The sequence below is a fragment of the Sus scrofa genome, chromosome 9 (assembly GCF_054392235.1).
Source record: "Sus scrofa isolate SSC_HxYL_T2T_F1_AM1 chromosome 9, Sscrofa_HxYL_maternal_Yorkshire_Landrace_v2.0, whole genome shotgun sequence".
NCBI classification, from domain to species: domain Eukaryota; kingdom Metazoa; phylum Chordata; class Mammalia; order Artiodactyla; family Suidae; genus Sus; species Sus scrofa.
Genome location: NC_139391.1, coordinates 5858284 through 5877269, shown reverse-complemented (window position 1 = coordinate 5877269; position 18986 = coordinate 5858284). Strand labels below are relative to the sequence as shown.

Here is an 18986-nt window from a genome sequence, read left to right as displayed (position 1 = left end):
TGAAGTTTTGGGAATAAAAGGAGGGCGTCAACAAACATTGGTTGATGCCCTTTATGGAAATTACCAGAACTAAGCTAAGGTCTGGTGATGAAGAAATGCATCCACAGTCTCCTCTCTGAGGAAGTCCATCCAGTGGAGGAGACGAAACTAAGCAATTGAAACGCATTGTGCCAAGTGATGCAGAAAAGCCTGTGGGACATTGTGGAACAGAGGACCATCCCTCTGCCCATCTGGCACGTAGAGACCTTGTCCTACAGGAGGGGGTTGCCGAGCCAGACGTTGAGCAGCAGCAAGAGCCTGCTGGGTGAATGGCTTGGAAAAAGCAGGAAGCCCATCTGAAAAGTGGCAGCAGCATGCCTGCGATGGTCCTTCAGAGACAGGCGGGGGGAACCAGGCAATGCGTTGGAATTGAAGGAGCCCAGGCCGTGCCACCCCTGCATGGGCCACTTTGGAATATTGATGATTTAGAGTGGAAGGAGCCCGGAAAGCAGCAGTTGCAAGGGAGCTCTCCGACCTGATGCTTCCTACCTCACAAACGTGTCCTAGAGTTTCCCCTGAGAAAGGTGGCCTTGCTGTACCAGAAAGAGAGCATCCCAATCTCCAGAGACTGGGAAGTGATGCTGAAATGGGTTGGTACCAGCAAGGTGACGAAAGGGTATCTCCATTCGTTCCTCCCTCTCTCCACGATGTGTCTTCCAGTCACTCCCCCACAGTTTACTGTGCCAGCCCCAACCTTGTCTCGTCATTTCTTCACAAATTTATCATTTCTTTGTCTAAAGCACACAGAAGCATTTTTGCCCCTGAACACTTAGTCAGGGCTTCATTCTCTTGTGAAGGTCTTTGGGTGCATGTAAAAAGTGAATAGATCTTACTGAGTTTCCGTCCACTTGCTCTGCCTCATGTTGGTTAAATTCATAGGCTCAGCCAGAGCCCCTACGAATATAGAGGAGGATTTTTCCTCTCCTACAGATTCCACTTTAGTGATGAGGAAGCTAACTGATGTTCCCAGGTGGCTGTTTGAGAGTGTGAAGCAACAGAAAGGCATGATCTGATTTTGGATGAGAAAGTAAATTGTGCAGATGTTGACTATTAGGATTTTGGTAGGTGGACTCGGACTCCGATTCAATCCATTGAAGTATTGGATACTGGCAGTGTCAGCAGTGTTTATTCCATTAAAGGCAGTCAGTTGATCAGTTCCCAGTGGCATGCTTCCTAGTAGGATAAGAGACACCCAGATAAATGAGTTTCATTACACAGTCCCAAATATTTGTTAAAAAGAGCACGTGTGCTATTTCAACTCGTCAGGCTTCCAAAATCTTGCTTTTAACTAATCATTCAACAAATGTTTTCTGGACGAGTCTTAAGGCCTGGCCATTGTGCTAGGCACTAGGTAACACTGCAAGCTAAAGCACCTGCAGTACCACCCTTGAGATGTTTTAGTCTAATGAGGGGAAGCTAAGAACCAGCTTTTCATACACATGTATTCCCTTTCATGCTGCTTTAGGGTTTCAACGGAAAAGTTGCTTGGGTTTGGGAGGCAGCACGGGGTTCTTTGATGGAAGTGAGTTTCAGCTGTGATCCGATAGCTGAGGAGACCATTGAGAATGTGTGTGTGGATAAGGTGGAGACAGAGAACTCTGAAGGGAGCGAACTCAGCCCATGCAGAGACACTGAGGCTATATAACTCCTGGTACCTTCAAAGAACGCAGCGATCCCTAATGTGCCTTTCTGACAGGTAGGATTAGAACTCTTTCCATTTTTCTTCAAACGAGGGGAGCCCTGGCCGTTTGTAAGCAAGAGCCCTTCCTGATGATTTGTGTGTTTTGGAAGCGGTCTTGCTTTCTCTGTCTGCTCTGAGACCTTTGGTGGCCGAGGCAGAGCAGCAACAGAGGTTTGAGGGCCTGTCAGGCAGGTGAAGTTTCAGAGTGGAAGGCCTTTCCTTTGAGAGATCTAATCTGGAAGCACCTCAATGTGACCTGGAGTCTGAACTGTCCTGGTGTTGGCTCTGTTTTGTGCAACTTCTCTGGCTTTAGTGTTGCAAGCATGATTGTCAGTGTAGCTGCTTTGGCATCCTCTGGAAGCCTGTTGGGAATGTCCCGTCTTGGATCCCCTTTGGTTTAATGAATCAGACATTGCCTGTCAGGAAGATTCTCAGGTTGTGTGAATACAGGTGAATTGAGTGACGCTCCTTAAGGTGATAGATTCTCGACTTTTGTTGCATGTTAAGTCCACCTGCTTAAATATTGAAGACCCCTTGCTATCTAGTTCCCACCATCGGAGACCTACACATAATTTTTCCCTGACTCGCATGAGTTTTACCAGCTCTCCAGCCAGTTATAATGTACCATGATGTACCTAAGAGTAAGGATGGGTCTTGATATTTTCAGAAATGTCTGCCTTCCATAAGGCAGTTGTTCTCAAGCTTTCGTGGGCATCTGAATCACCTGGAGGGATTTCGATAACACAGATGTGGGCTCCAGCCCCCCGTGTGTCTGACTCAGTAGATCTGGGTTCCCTAGTTTCCTTTTTCTCAAGTTACTACTCAATGCTGGTCTGGGGACTGTGCTTGGAGAAGCCGTGTTTCAGAGTATATAATGATATCAGACAGTTTGCAATTAACAATCAGCTCCCATAAGAGAAGCATGAGAAATAGTCTGTTGTTTCATAGATTTTGTCCCTGTACAACTATTATGTCCTATGTTTCTTTATCCATTTTTATTTTTGGAATTCCCTGTGTAATTTCTAAGCCTATATAACATTCACTTAACTATCGTACATGTGAAAATTAAAATAATTTCAGTGTGTTCCCTTTGTGTATGCAAATGCTCAGAAATAGCTGTCTTTGAAGTGATTAAAAAGTAGGTGAGAGTTTGCATCAAATCCTCAATCTTCTTGACAAGTGATTTTAAGCGCATGTGACAAAAAAATTATGCAGGAGGTTGCAAATATGAAAAGCATTTAGGAAGTTCTTTTTGTGGCTCAGAGGTCGTGAACCCAGCTGGTAATGATGAGGACACAGGTTGGATCCCTGGCCTTGCTCAGTGGGTGAAGGATCCGGTGTTGCATTGAGCTGTGGCATAGGTGGCAGAGGTGGCAAGGAGCTGGCATTGCTATTGCAAGGTGTAGGCAGGCAGCTGCAGCTGTGATTTGAGCCCTAGCCTGGGAACCTCCATATGCCCTATTGGGTCCCTGAGAAGACATGAAAAGAAAAAAAGGAAAGAGACAAAAGAAACGAGTTTATTGGGGGTCCTAAGTGCAATTCTGGAGGCACCATTTCGGGTAGCTTCCAACAGTTGTTCCAGGGAAGAAGAGGAGTCTGGAACTCATATAGACAAGAAGCCATGAGTTTACAAGTTGCCTGGATAAAATGGTGATGGCCCCTGATGGGGGTCAGAAACTATTTGTCCTTAAGGCCTCACAAGATATTTTAAGGTGGGTCCTGGTCAGTAGATGGGCTGATAGGAGTTATTTCTAGAGTAAGGGTCCAATAAACCTTTTGAGTGTTTGGCAGATATGGTGGATGACTCCATCAGGTCCAAAGGCCAGGTTCCATCCAGTCTGAGAGAAGTTTAAGTCACACTCCCTCAGTGGCATCCTGGTTCCATTTCGGAATATCCTCTTCCGAATCTTCCTGAGAAGATTCGGGTTTGCTTCCAAATGTGAACTGCCTAAATGCTGTGGTGATGGAAGTCTACCATCCAATCAGCAGGGACGTACTCAGCATGTGATGTTTGCAGTGGTGAACAGGTTTAGGAGTTCTGGTGTAAAACATGCACAGTCTTCCTGTCAATGACACAGTTACTTTTGGAGAATGTCCGACTGTGTATTAGGGGCGACGTACTTGTACCTGAGTGTGTTACTGCATTGGATGTAGGTTCAACCGTTTCAAGAGATTTTGAGGCAAATTCATGAAGAGTTCACTGCAGTGCAGTGACATTTTTACGGTTTGCCCAGGTGACCTGCTCCTTGCGCTAACTGTGAAAATGTGTTCCGTCTCCGCCCACACTCACCAATGAAAGCGGGGAGCCAACTCCAGGTTTCACAAAGTCCCAGTGGGTAGCAGAGTGTGGTTGAGAGTTAGTGGTTTTGTGGATCTGGTCACTTGCAGTGTGCTCACGATTGTCTTTCGTTCCCTAATGAGACGGAACCAATGGAGACTCAGCTATTTCCCCTGAAGGATTTTGAAGCACCAGGTGTCCGTTCACAAGGTCTAAGCCTGTATCGATTGCTCCATCAAAATGGACATGCAGCATAGAACGTGATTCCAATATGATATTGTAATCATGGACTGTGGGACAGAGCTGGCCTTGAAGACAATGTAAAGGAGGCAGGGTCTGCTCGGCTCCCTCCAGGATGGCTGTCAGTCAAAGAGGAAATGGCGAGGAGGCCGTGGTGATGGACGGTGTGGACCAGCATCAGATGGGGTGTTTTCCACAGACCGCTTTGGATGCAGGAGAATCATCTGAGGGATTCAGGGAGGACCCTGTGGATATCTTCCTATGACTCACCATGGCAACCCTTTGAGTGCATCAGCTGTCAGTGACAAAATGCACCAAACCAAAAGGGTTCTGTGTTCCATGGAATTAGCCTTAGGCTTGCCTGCACTTTTTTAATGTTTTTGATATCAAACATCTTTTCCACACACCTGTCCTCAGGTCATGGAGGAGGCGAGTGACAAGCCTGTCAGCTGGTCTTCTTTGTCTAGGAGCAATACAAGCATCTGTGCCCTCCCCACAACAGGTAACCAGGTTCAGTCTCACAGGAGACTCCAAGATGCTCCCGACGGGCGGGGCTGGGGGAGGGGTGATAGCCGGTCCTTGCAGAGGAGAGGTTTGAGGATTTAATCACGGCATTGGTCACACTGAGCGAGGCCATTGATCAAACCCACAACCTCGTGGTTCTTATTCAGATTTGTTACCCACTGAGCCATGACGGGAACGCTGACTTTTTTTAAAAATTTGTTTTTGTTTGTTGTTTCTTAACTGAGATAGGATCATATGGAATGCCCGAACTTACAGATGTGTTTAGTTTCAGATTGCATGTCTTTGTCTCATGGCAACTTCAGTGGAAAGGCAGCATATATAATGGGCTCCATTATGATGATAAGCTAGGAATGAAATGTTGGACTAATGGGCCCAGCAAATGAAATACCATGAAACAAATGAAACTGTCTTACTTAGAGAAAACATGTCATCTGTCAACAAATAACAAATGCTGGAGAGGGTGTGGTGAAAAAGGGCCCCTCCTGCACTGTTGGTGGGAATGTAAAGTGGTACAACCAGCATGGAAAGCAGAATGGTGGTACCTCAGGAAAGTAAGTCTAGAGCTAGCATAGGAACCATGAGGTTGCAGTTTCGGTCCCTGGCCTTGCTCAGTGGGTTAAAGATCTGGTGTTGCCATGAGTTGCGGTATAGGTTGCAGAAGTGGCTTGGATCCTGCGTTGCTGTGGCTCTGGCATAGGCCAGCGGCTACAACTCCGATTCAACCCTTAGGCTGGGAACCTTCATATGCCGTGGGAGCAGCCCAAGAAATGGCGAAAAGACCAAAAAAAAGACAAAAAAAAAGGAAGACAAAGAAATGCGATTTGCAGCAAAAAGGCTGGATCTAGAGACTCATACTAAGTGAGGTAATTCAGAAAGAAGACAAATACCGTATGATGTCCCTTATGTGTGGACTCTAAAATATGGAACAGATGATCCTATCAAAATATCAGAAACAGACAAAAAAGAAACAGAAACAGATCATGTACAAGAAGAGCAGACTTTGGGGTTCCCAAGTGGGAGAGTGGATGGACTGTGATGGATGGGCCTTTGCGGTTTTTTTCTGGGATGTGGACTGTGATATTTGCAATGGATGGGCAATGGGATCCTACTGTAGAGCCCAGGGAAATGTGTGTGATTGGGTCACGTTGCTGTACAGCAGACCTTGGGGAGACATTGTAAATGAACTCTGATTTCATAGTAAAAATAAAAATTAAAAAAACTCAAAGGAAAGAAAAAGTGTCTCCTCATTGCTGGTGGGAGATGGCTATTGCAAACTTAGCCCATTGGTTGTTTACTGTTGAAGCCACATGAGCTACTTGGAGGAAAACATTCCTTCCCAGGGATCATTTTCTTCTTGACAGGTTCCTAGGGGGATGGTGGATGTGACTGTTGAGGTTGAAGCACATGGGACAAGGACATCTGGAAAGCCGCTGACCAAGGAATGACAATCATGCCTGCTTACATCAATCTGTGCTGTTGGCAGGGTGGTGGCAAAGGTTGTGTGGACATGAGACCTGGAGAGGAGACCGAACTCCTTTGCCACACCCCTCCCCGAACATTGCTGCTGCCGCCACCAGGTTTTTCCTACCACCAGCCCTTTCTCAGCAGAATGGCTCCTCACAGTAGGGGCTGGTGCCATCTTGAGGTCAGCCCATCTACTTCAGATGCCTCACTGAATTTCTCTGGCTTTACCGACTTTGCCTCGTGCGTTCCTCCCTCGACAGAACGAACATATATGACGGAATAGGTTCATTGTTTTGCATCTTGTGGTCCTCTGAGAGTGGATCCTCCCTCCTGGAAAGTGAAACCTTCTTGGTTCTGATCAACAGAGGCACCAGAGCCTGTGTGACTCACAGGAGCAAATCAAGCAGAGGTGGTTGGCCTGGTGGTCTTGGTTTAGGTGCTGTTGCCCCAAGTAGATGTCAGCTTTCTTTGTGGCCTGTAGGCAGGATGGAGCCGAGGTGCACCTGGAGGCTCCCAGCTGGTGGGGTCGTTCCAGAGGAGAGGAGCTGTCCTGGGAGTGAGGTGGTGGCTCTGGGCAGCTGGTGTGGAGGTGTGTGGAGTGAGACCTGCTCAAAGGCTGTTTCTTGCTCTCTGTACACTCCCTGCTGTTTGCCTGCTTCACTCACCTCTCCCATGCGAGACCTGACCACCTGCTTGCCCTCAGCTTCAGCTAATGGCTCTTCTAGCTTTAGAGCCAACCCTCCCCTGTTCTTGCAGGTGGGGCTGTGAGGGGCGTGCCCCTCTCCTGGTTTTGTCTGGTAAGCAGTGAGCCAACCTGATGTCAATTTCCTCTCCAACTGGTAATCCCCCCCTCCCGTGGAGGGAGGCCTGGGATCGAATTCTGCTCCTAGTCTTCTGATGTGGTGGGGTTTCTTCCCAGGACCGTGCTTCAGCCATGGAAGCCCCCAGGATCCAGGAAGCCATTGACGTCTCTGTCACTGGCTGTGGGCTCTTTCTTCGGTCTTGAACCTGGGAATCAGGGCTTGGAGGCCTTTGTGGCATAGCCCACCAGGGTCAGATCCTATAGAGCTCTCGGAGTTGAAATGGCAGGACTTGCTGAAGTGGATTGAGAGGGAAGAATTTCGGATGGCTGTCAGTTTCCTGTCTTTATCGGAGGTGTCCAGGACCACATATCTGTGGGTAGCAGTGCTGGTGGTAGCGTGGTTTTCTTTTCTTTTGTGGTAGTAGTTTGAATGCCTTTTAAGATATCCTCTCAGCTAATGGTGGGTAGTTTGCATTAGTTTTGGGAGTGAGGGGTTGATCCATTGAGATGATGGTTTCAAATTTATGGCAACACTAAATCTAAATTGGTGTTTAGGGTGTATCAAGCACCTTTTTGCAGTGAGAAATGATTGGTCTGGTTTGTAATTTTAACCAGAAAATCAATGGAGGTCATTTAGGAGATGTTGTTAGCTGAGGTGTGTCTGTGTGGGTAAGGACAAGGGATTGACACGGAGAGTCGTGAAATGCTGTATGTGGGTGTTACCTTGGGGTCATTAGAGGGATGAGTTACAAAATATAATGTGTGCGGAAAAATTCCTAGGGAATGGGACTGGGTTAAATAAAATGTGGGACATGGTTTGTCTAAGAGTCCTTCGAGTTCACAATGTACACAAGATTGGAAATTTAGAGCTTCAAGCTTGCTGGATTTCCTGATTTGGATTTAGATCTAGTGGAATTGTTGTAGAAGTTGATGACTGTGGTGGAGTCAGACCCCCACTGTTGAGGAAGTGGTTGAAACACGGAACTGTGTGTGTGTCATGTGGGTAAATCTTGTGGTTACCAGAGTGGGTTAGAGCGAGCACTGTCGCTGAGTCGAAGGAAAGCTGAGGGGCAGTGCCAGCCCTTGTTTCTCCAGATGCCTTGGCAGCCCCTGGGGCTTTCTTGCATGGAATATCTGGGGCAGATTGGAGGTGAAGGTGAGCATTCTGTGATGGTTTTTGTGGAGGTGTGGATGTTACCCGCATTGTTCCCCTGGGATGGTGAACTGCCACTACATTCCACAGGTGCTTCAGAGTTTTCCTTGTGGAGAGTCCCATCTCTGGATGGGAATTGCTGATCTTCATAACTGGCTGGCCCTTTTCCCCTATGTTATGATGCTCCTCATTCTTCCAATGTCTGTCCAGTGTGGTATCTGCTGAAATGAATATGACTGTGGTATCTGCTGAAATGAATATGGCTGCTAAATTTTTGTAGGACTCAGAGTGCTGCAATAAAAAAGAAAAAAACAACCCATGGGGTGGGTAAGATGAATCTATATCAGGTGTTAGGTAAATAGAGTGAGAGAATAATTTTCAGATTGTATCCACACCACCAGTGGTTGCTAAGTGGAGGGAAATGACATTTGGAAGCTGTAATGGTAATTTTTTTTTATCAGACTTTGAGCATCTGGAAATGAAGATTTAAATATACTATTGGAAATGTAGTATTTTGTTTTGTTTTGTTTTTTGAGTGACAGTCATGGTTCCCATTAAGACATAGAGGCAAGTGGAATGTTGACAGTGTAGCTGAAGATGAAACAATAGTGCTTGGACACAAGTTGCTAAATATCATGAATACAAATATAACCCCCAAGGTGAGGTTTGCCCACTGTGGACCTGGAACTGGGCACCTGCACAGCACAATGCATATGTCTGACACATCTGTATTTCTTTTTTTTATTACTCAAATGAATTTATCACATCTGTAGTTACATAATGATCATCACAAGCCAATTTCACAGGATTTCCGTCCCACAGCCCAAGTTCATCCCCACACCCCCCAAACTGTCTCCTCCAGAGACCATAAGTTTTTCAATGTCTGTGAGTCAGTATCTGTTCTGCAAAGAAGTTCAGCATGTCCTTTTTTCAGATTCCATGTCAGTGAAAGCATTTGATGTTGTTGTCTCATTTTATGACTGACTTCACTTAGCATGACAATTTATAGGTCCATCCATATTGCTAAAAATGCCGGTATTTTGTTCATTTTAATGGCTGATTCATATTCCATTGTGTATGTGTAGCACTTCTTCTTTAGCCTCTCCTCTGTCAATGGACATTTAGGTTGTTTCCATGTCTTGGCTATTGTAAATAGTGCTGCAGTGAACATCGGAGTACATGTGTCTTTGCGAGTCGTGGTTTTCTCTGGATAGATGTGCAGGAGTGGGATTGCTGGATCAAATGGTAGTTCTATGTTTAGTTTTCTGAGGAATCTCCATACTGCTTTCCACAGTGGTTGCACCAATTTACAATCCGACCAACAGCGTACTAGGGTTCCTTTTTCTCCACACCCTCTGCAGCACTTCTTGTTTGTAGACTTTTGGATGATGGCCATTCTGGCTGGTGTAAGGTGGTACCTCATAGTGTTTTTGATTTGTGTTTCTCTAATAATGAGTGGTGTTGAACATCTTTTCATGTGTCTTTTGGCCATCTGTATGTCTTCTTTGGAGAACTGTCTGTTTAGATCTTCTGCCCATTTTTTGATGGGGCTGTTTTTTGTTTTGTTTTGTTTTGGTATTGAGCTGTAGAAGTTCATAAATAAATTTTGGAGATTAATCCCTTGTTAGTTGATTCACTTGCAAAGATTATCTCTCATTCTAGTGGGTTGTCTTTTGTTTTGTTTAGGGTTTCCTTTGCTGTGCAGAAACTTTTAAGTTTAATTAGGTCCCATTTGTTTATTTTTGATTTTACTGTCATCACTCTAAGAGGTGGATCTGAGAAGATGTTTCTCTCATTTATGTCAGAGAGTGTTTGGCCTATGTTTTCCTTTAAGAGTTTTATAGTATCTGGTCTTATATCTAGGTCCTTAATCCATTTTGAGTTTATTTTTGTGTATGGTGTTAGGGAGTGTTCTAATTTCCTTCTTTTCCATGTGGCTGTGCAGTTTTCCCAGCACCACTTATTGAAGGGGCTGTCTTTTCTCCATTGTCTATTCTTGCCTCCTTTGTCATAGATGAGTTGACTGTAGGTGTGTGGGTTGAATTCTGGGCTTTCTATCCTGTTCCACTGATCTATATGTCTGTCTTTGTGCCAGTACCATATGGTTTTGATGAGTGTCACTTTGTAGTATAGTCTGAAGCCAGGGAGCCTGATTCCTCCAGCTGCATTTTTCTTCTTGAGGATGTCTTTGGCAATTCTGGGTCTTTTGTGCTTCCAAACAAGCTTTAGCATATTGTGTTTGAGTTCTGTGAAACATGTCCTTGGTAATTTGATAGGGATTGCATTGAATCTGTAGATTGCCTTGGGTAGTATAGTCATTTTGATGACAGTGATTCTTCCAATCCAAGAGCATGGTATATCTTTCCATCTATTTGTGTCCTCTTTGATTTCTTTCATCAGTGTCTTAGAGTTTTCAGAGTGCAGGTCTTTAGTCTCTTTAGGTAGGTTTACTCCTAGGTTTTTTATTCTTTTGGATGCGATGGTAAATGGAATTGCTTCCCTAATTTCTCTTTCTGGTCTTTCATTGTTAGTGTATAGACATGCCATCGATTTCTGTGTATTAATTTTGTATGCTGTGACCTTGCCAAATTCATGGATGAGCTCCAACAGTTTTGTGGTAGAGTCTTTAGAAAGATTCTCTAGGTGTAGTATCATGTCATTTGCAGACAGTGATGGTTGTACTTCTTCCTTTCCAATTTGGACTCCTTTTATTTCTTTGACTTCTCTGATTGCCATGGCTAGGACTTCCAAAACGATGTTGAATAGTAGTGGCAAGAGTGGACATCCTTGTCTTGTTCCTGATCTCAGCGGGAATTCTTTCAGCTTTTCACCATTGAGAATGATGTTCGCTGTGGGTTTGTCATATATGGCGTTTATCATGTTGAGGTAGGTTCCCGTTATGCCCTCTTTCTGAAGGGTTTTTATCAGAAATGGGTGTTGGATTTTGTCAAAGGCTTTTTCTGTGTCTATTGAGAGGATCATATGGTTTTTATTCTTCAGTTTGTTAATGTTGTGCATCACACTGATGGATTTGTGGATATTGAAGAACCCTTGCATCCCTGGGATAAATCCCACTTGATCATGATGTACAATCCTTTTAAGGTATTCTTGGATTTGGTTTGCTAGTATTTTGTTGAGGATTTTTGCATCGATGTTCATCAGTGCTATTGGCCTGTAGTTTTCTTTTTTTTGTGGTATCTTTGTCTGGTTTTGGTATCAGGGTGATGGTGGCCTCATAGGATGAGTTTGGGAGTATCCCTTCCTCTGCAATTTTTTGAAATAGTTTCAGAAGGAGAGATGTTAGCTCTTCTCTAAATGTTTGATAGAATTTGCCTGTGAAGCCCTCTGGTCCTGGACCTTTGTTTGCTGGAATTTTTTAATCACAGTTTCAATTTCAGTTCTTGTGATGGGTCCATTCATCTTTTCTATTTCATCCAGGTTTAGTCTTGGAAGATTGTACCTTTCTAAGTATTTTTCCATTTCTTCTAGATTTTCCATTTTATTGGCATATAGATGCATATAGTAGTCTCTTGTGATCCTTTGTATTTCTGTGATGTCCATTGTTACTTCTCCTTTTTCATTTCTAATTTTATTGATTTGAGTCCTCTCTCTTTTTTTCTTGATAAGTCTGGCCAAGGGTTTATCAGTTTTGTTGATCTTTTCAAAGAACCAGCTTTTTGTTTCATTGATCTTTTCTATGGTTTTCTTCATTTCTATTTCATTGATTTCTGCTCTGATGTTTATGATTTCTTTCCTTCTACTAACTTTATGTCTTGTCTGTTCTTCTCTCTCGAGCTGCTTTAGAGGTAGAGTTAGGTTGCTTATTTGAGGTTTTTCTTGTTTCCTGAGGTGGGTTGTATTGCTATAAACTTTCCTCTTAAAGGGCTTTTGCTGCATCCCATAGGGGTTGGAGTGTCTATCTTTATTGTCATTTGCTTCTAGGCATTTTTAAATTTCTTCCTTGATTTCTTCAGTGATCCATTGGTTGTTTAGCAGCATGTTGTTGAGTCTCCACGTGTTTGTGTTTTTTGCAGTTTTTTTTCTTGTTGTTGATTTCCAGTCATATAGCATTGTGGTCAGAAAAGATGCTTGATATGATTTCAATTTTCTTAAAGTTACTGAGGTTGGATTTGTAGCCCAGGATGTGATCAATCTTAGAGAATGTTCCATGTGGACTTGAGAAGAATGTGTATTCTGTTGCATTTGGATGGAATGCCCTATAAGTGTCTATTAAGTCCATCTGGTTTAATGCATCATTCAGGACCTGTGTATCCTTATTGACTTTCTGTCTGTATGATGTGTCCATTTCTGAGAGTGTGGTGTCAAGGTCCCCCACTATTATTGTGTAATTGTCGATTTGTCCTTCTAAGGTTGTTATCAGTTGCCTTATATATTGTGGTGAACCTATGTTGGGTGCATAGATGTTTAAAATTGTTATATCTTCTTCTTGGATTGATCCTTTGATCATTAGGTAGTGACCTTCCTTGTCTCTTAAAATATTCTTCATTTTAAGGTCTGTTTTGTCTGATATGAGTATTGCTACTCCAGCTTTCTTTTGATTTCCGTTTGTGTGGAGTATTTTCTTCCATCCTCTCACTTCCAATTTGTATGTGTCCCTAGAAGTGAAGTGGGTCTCTTGAAGACAGAGTATATATGGGTCTTGTTTTTATATGCATTCATCCAGTCTATGCCTTTTGGTTGGGGCATTTAGTCCATTAACATTTAAGGTAATTATTGATATGTATGTTCTTGTTGCCATTTTTATTAATTGCTTTGGATTTGTTTTTGTTGCTTTTTTTTCTTCCCTCCTTCTCCTGTTCTCTCCTCTTCTGGCTTGATGACTATCTTTAGTGTTGTATTTGAGTTGACTTTTCTTCGTTTGTGTATCAGTTGTAGATTTTGGTTTGCAGTTATTATGAAGTTTTGACATAAGAGTCTATAGGTATATGAGATTGTTTTAAGTTGTTCTCTTAATTGTAAGTTCACCTCCAGTGTCCTGCATTTGTACCCACCTCTTCTCATGATTTCTGATTTTGGTGGTATAATTGTGCATGGATGATTTTGTATCTTTAAAGTATATATACCTTTACTGTTGAGCCTTATCATTTGTGGAACTTTTGTTTCCTGTTGTGGCCTTTTCTTTTCTGCCTAGAGAAGTTCCTTTAGTATTTGTTGTAAGGCTGGCTTAGTGTTGCTGAATTCTCTCAGCTTTTGCTTATCTGTGAAGCCTTTGCTTTCTCCTTCAAATCTGAATGAGAGCCTTGCTGGGTAAAGTAATCTTGGTTGGAGGTTTTTTTCCTTTCATCATGCCACTTCCTTCTAGCCTGCAGAGTTTCTGCTGAAAAATCTGCCAGTAACCTTATTGGGATTCCCTTGTGTGTCATTTATTTCTTTTCCCTAGCTGCTTTTAAGATTTTCTCTTTGTCTTTAATTTTGTTCAGTTTGATTAATATGTGTCTTGGTGTATTCCTCCTTGGGTTTATTTTATATGGTACTTGTTCTGCTTCCTGGATTTGAGTGAGTGGTTCCTTTCCCATGTGAGGGACGTTTTTGGCTATTATTTCTTGGAATATTTTTTCTGTCCCCTTGTCTCTCTCTTCTCCTTCTGGCACCCCTATAATACGGATGTTGGTATGTTCAACATAGTCCCAGAGTTCATTGAGACTCTCTTCATTTGTTTTCAATCTTTTGTCTCTTTTCTGTTCCGCACCTGTAATTTCCACTTACCTGTCCTCCACCTCACTTATTCGTTCTTCTGCCTCATGTATTCTGCTGTTCACTGCTTCTAGTGAATTTTTTATTTCAGTGATTGTATTTTGCATCTCTTCTTGTTTAAGTTTTATATCTTGTATCTCTTTGCTCAGTGTTTCCTGTAAGTTATCCATCTTTGCCTCCAGTTTATTTCCAGTGTCTTGCATCTTCTTCAGCATCAACAGTCTAAAGTTTTTTTCCTGGAGGCTGAGAATCTCCTCATCTCTTAGCTGATATTCTGGGGTTTTTCCTTTCTCCCTTATCTGAGTTATAGTTCTCTGTCTTTTCATTTTTATAGGTTTTTGGTGTGGTGAACTTCTTACAGATAATAGAGTTGTAGCCTCTCTTACTTCTAGTGTCTGCCCTCCTTAAGACTGAAGTCAGTATGGGAGCTTGCTGTAGGCTTCCTGATGGGAGGGGCTGATGCCTGCCCCCTGGTAGGTGGAGCTGATTCTAATCCCTCTGGTGGTTGGGGCTTAGTCTCTGGATGGGATTAGAGGCATCTATGTGCCTGAGGGGTATTTAGGTAGCCTATTTACTGAGGGGTGGGGCTGTGATCCCACCTGGGTTGTTGTTTGCCCTGGGGCTTCTCAGCAGCTGACTGATGGGTGGGGCCAGATTTTCCCAAAATGGCCACCTCCAGAGAAAGACAGGCTGCTGAATATTCCTGAGAGCTTTGCCTCCAATATCCTTCCCACACAAGCTACCTTCACCCGTTTTCCCAGGAGGCCCTCCAAGAACTGCGGTCAGGTTTGACCCAGATTCCTATGGGGACTTTGCTTTGCTCTGGGACCCAGTTCCCATGAAAGTCTGCGTGCACCTTTTAAGAATGGGGTCTCCATTTCCCCCAGTCCTGTGGAGCTCCTGCACACAAGCCCCACTAGCCTTCAATGCCAGATGCTCCAGGGGCTCTTTCTCCCATTGCCAGACCCCCACACATGGGACTTTGATGTGGGGCTCAGAATTCTCACTCCTGTAGGTGAGTCTCTGTGAGCCACTTAGTTTCCAGTCTGTGGGGTTTCCCACCCAGGAGGTATGGGGTTGTTTATATCATGAAATCGCCCATCTTACCTCTTGATGTGTCCTCCTCTTTTTCTTCTGGAGTAGGATATCTTTTTTAAGGTTTCTGGTCCATTTGGGTGAAGATTGCTCAGCCTTTAGTTGTGAATTTTGTTGTTTTTAGGAGAGAAGCTGAGCTCCAGTCCTTCTATTCTGCCATCTTAGTGCCATCTCCCATAGGGACCGAGGGCTAGAAGAGCCCCGAATGGGAGTCTGTGGGCGAGACAGATGCCCTGTCAACTGGGCTTTGGTCCAGGAAACTCTGTGCGGGGCCTGCGCTTGCATGAAGAAGATAGCAGAAGAGAGTTTCCATGTGCTTCTCTGTGGTGGCAGCAAATTGAACTTCAGGAGAGCGGTGTTCTCTGTGGATTTTAAGTATGGGTGTGCAGCGCTTTGCTGCCAGGCTGAGGGGCATGAGTCCCCCACCCGGGGTAGGGAGAGAGGAAGAACTATCGGGCGCATCTGGGCCAGCGGTTCTGGTCTTGGGAAGGGGAGCGCATCCGGAGCACTGCAGGCCCCAGGAGGAGCCGGTAGCTGCAGGTAAATTGAGGGGCCCGGGAGCAGACCCATGTGTCTAGAATCAGCTGCTCAGTTGGGGCAGCTGGAAAATAGGCAGGGTCCATTTGCATTTCTTGACCTGGGTGATCTTTGCCTTGCAATTCATTAGGCCACTTGTTTTGTTTTCTGTGTTTGTGTGTGTGTGTTTGTATGTTTACGATAACAAGATAAAAACAATCCAAAATGAGATAACTTCTTTCCAGTCCAAGAGGTAACAATCTAACAATATAAGTGTGTCTGTAGATTCATTTGCAATTATTTTATTTCTTGTCTCTTCCTTCCCAAGTCCAATGTGTCTTGATGTTGATTCTTGGATATATGTTCACCTTCTTCCTGTTGCTTCTGTTTTCATTTCACTTGAAATCCACTGGGCAAGGATTTTCTGCAACCAACGTCTGTCCCTGGAGCCCTGGTGTAAGTGCTTCCCTCAAGGACTCTAATGAGAGAGGATGCAATGCCCCCATCCTGCCACACAACAGGCTGACTTCATCTCCAGTGCAATGTCTGTCCCTGGAGGCTCAGTCTAAGGCTGGTGAGGGCCTTAAACACCTGCCAATGGAGGTGGTTCCAAGACGAGGGTCAGGACTGTGCAGGTGCTATGTCCCAGACAGGCCAGAAGGGACAGACTCTTGGAAGGTCTTGATGTAAGTACACAAAGAATGGTCATGACCGGAGGCCCAGATCTCTGGTTTGAGCAGATGTGGTGGGTGAGGTCTGGGAAGGCAGGTGCATACCTGGTCTGTCTGATGTTACTGCAGGTTAGTAAATAAAGGGACACCATCCTTACAATTACAGGTGCCTTAGTAATTCACTTGGACATGAGAAAGGAGAGACATTCACCTAGAAATTGCAGGTGTGTCTTGGGAGATAGGAGAGCAGCCTTGAGATCTTGATGGGGCTCCCAAAGCAGAGAGGGAAAGAGGAGCCCTCCAGGCCTTCTTGGGCAGATGTGCGAAGATGGTATGGAGTCCTTTGGAAGGAGATTTCTGGGATGAACAGGTATTGGCCCAAAGTCGCTCTATCAGGAGACCAAAGGGGCAAACACCCCTGAGGTCAGTGGCTTGGTCTTTGGCCAAAAAAAGAAAGAGACATCACTCCCTTCTCCTCCTTTTTTCCTTTATATATTGATAACCATCGATTTGTCAGAGGAAATGTACACCAGTGTGTTTTAGTTTGGTTAGTTGAAACCACGTACCTTTTAATTAGAGTGTCCCTCATTGAGGGCAGAGAACATATCTTATTCACCACTGTAGGTGTCTTCTTCTTTGCATGGTCAAGGAAGGTGGAGAGTGTGAGATGGGCTAAAGGCTGCTGGTGACTTCACAAAGAGCATCCCCAGAAAATCTGTGTTTTCATCTCAGCCAGTGACCATGAGGTGACGTCTCTGGTGGTGCCCCCAGGTATGCTTTCCTTTAACCGCACTGGGGTCAGCCACACCATCTTCTACTTGCTGGGCATCCCTGGCCTTGAGGACCAGCACCTGTGGATTTCCATCCCCTTCTTCATTTCCTACGTCACCGCCCTGCTTGGGAACAGCCTGCTCATCTTCATCATCCTCACGAGGCGCAGCCTCCATGAACCCATGTTCCTGTTCCTGTGCATGCTGGCCGGGGCCGACGTGGTGCTGTCCACCTGCACAGTCCCTCAGGCCCTGGCCATCTTCTGGTTCCGTGCTGGGGAGATCTCCCTCAATCGCTGCATCGCTCAGTTCTTCATCACACACTGCATCTTCATGTCTGAGTCAGGCATCCTGCTGGTGATGGCATTTGACCGCTACATTGCCATATGCTACCCTCTGAGATACACCACTATTCTGACACACACGCTGATTGGGAAGATCGGTGTTACCATCTTTCTGAGAAGTTATTGTACTATTTTCCCCATCATATTTCTTTTGAAAAGGCTGACATTCTGCCGAAATAATGTCATTCCACATACCTATTGTGAACACATTGGCTTGGCCAAATATGCGTGTAATGACATTCGAGTGAACATTTGGTATGGCCTCTTTGTCATAGTGTCAACGGTGGTCTTAGATGTCCTGTTAATTTTTGTGTCCTACATGCTGATTCTCCGTGCTGTCTTCCACATGCCTTCCCAGGATGCTCGTCACAAAGCTCTCAACACGTGTGGCTCCCATGTCTGCATCATCATCCTCTTTTATGGGCCTGCCATCTTCACCACCCTGACTCAGAGGTTTGGACGCCACATCCCAGCTCATATCCACATCTTGCTGGCCAATGTCTGCGTGCTGGCTCCCCCGATGCTGAATCCCATCATTTATGGGATCAAGACCAAGGCAATTCGAGAGCAGGTGGCTCACCTATTTTTCCTGAAGCAGAAATAGCTTTGGAATAGGGACAGAGTTTTCAGCATGTCTAGCTATCAATGGTGGCAGGTGTCAGCTGAAGCGCTTAGAAATAGTGCTACAAATTTTATTTGGAGGCAGGCTTTATCATTGAATTGTCATGAGTTACATCTTCCATTGGCAAAACACTCTCAAAATCTTTATTATTTTTGACCATCTGCAAAGAACCTATGCCAGTTGGATTCTTTTCCTGAAGTCATGTATGTGTTCTTTTAAACACTAGTGGGAATTGAAAATCTGTCAGTAAGAACCATTTTGTGGCCTGGGAATTTGCTCAACTATTCTCTAGTTGAGTTTCTTATTCTCTGAGACATCATTTGATATCTGGAAAATCGCATGTGAGTCTCTGTTCCTTTATGTCCTTTGTTCTAGGTAAATGACATTCTTAGAATCAGTGTTTCCTCGGCTTTGCAGTTATCTCTATTGTAATTTGTATCCTATCATCTTGTATGTCTCTTATGGGGTAATGAACATGGATTGTGTGATTCTTATGCTACAGGTTAACACTTAAGGCTGAGGTGGTTTCTGCTGGGCTGGTGTATGCTGGGAGAATCCTGAGATTGGAAACTCCCCCAGTCTCTATGTCAGGCCCTGTTGTTCAATGGTCTCCTCAGCAGGGCAGGAGCTGTGCTATTTCCTGGCTTTCTTTACAGCACCACTTCCCATATCCCCTTGCAAGCAACCTGAACTTCAGACACCCTAGGGCATTAACTCCTCACATTTCCCAGGTCATGTTATATTCTCCAGGTATTGATCATGGTACATATAAGGATTTGGAATCTACTTTCCTTACCATCAACATATTGCTGACCTTGTTCATGTTTAATATTATAATCTACATGATGTATTTCTGCATCTTCAATGCCTAGTTTTACCATCATTTAGTTCATCACAGTTGCTTTGTTTCTTTTTAGGACCACACCTGCAGCATATGGAATTTCCCAGGCTAGCGGTCAAATTGGAGCTGCAGCTGACAGCCTACACCACAGCTACAGCAACACCAGATCTGAGCTGCAGCTTGCAGTAACTTGCAGCAATGCTGGCTTCTTAACCCACTGAGTGAGGCCA

The 18986-nt window shown here is 44.4% G+C and overlaps 1 protein-coding gene across 1 annotated transcript; it reads left to right on the top strand.

Annotated features, from left to right (window-relative positions):
• The first annotated feature begins 13603 nt into the window (after positions 1-13603).
• On the top strand, positions 13604-18160 carry LOC100517545 (olfactory receptor 52B4-like). The gene has a single exon (XM_084978318.1). It carries the CDS (start codon positions 16953-16955, stop codon positions 17895-17897), a length of 945 nt encoding a protein of 314 aa, XP_084834444.1. The 5' UTR covers positions 13604-16952; the 3' UTR covers positions 17898-18160.
• Positions 18161-18986: the final 826 nt, after the last annotated feature.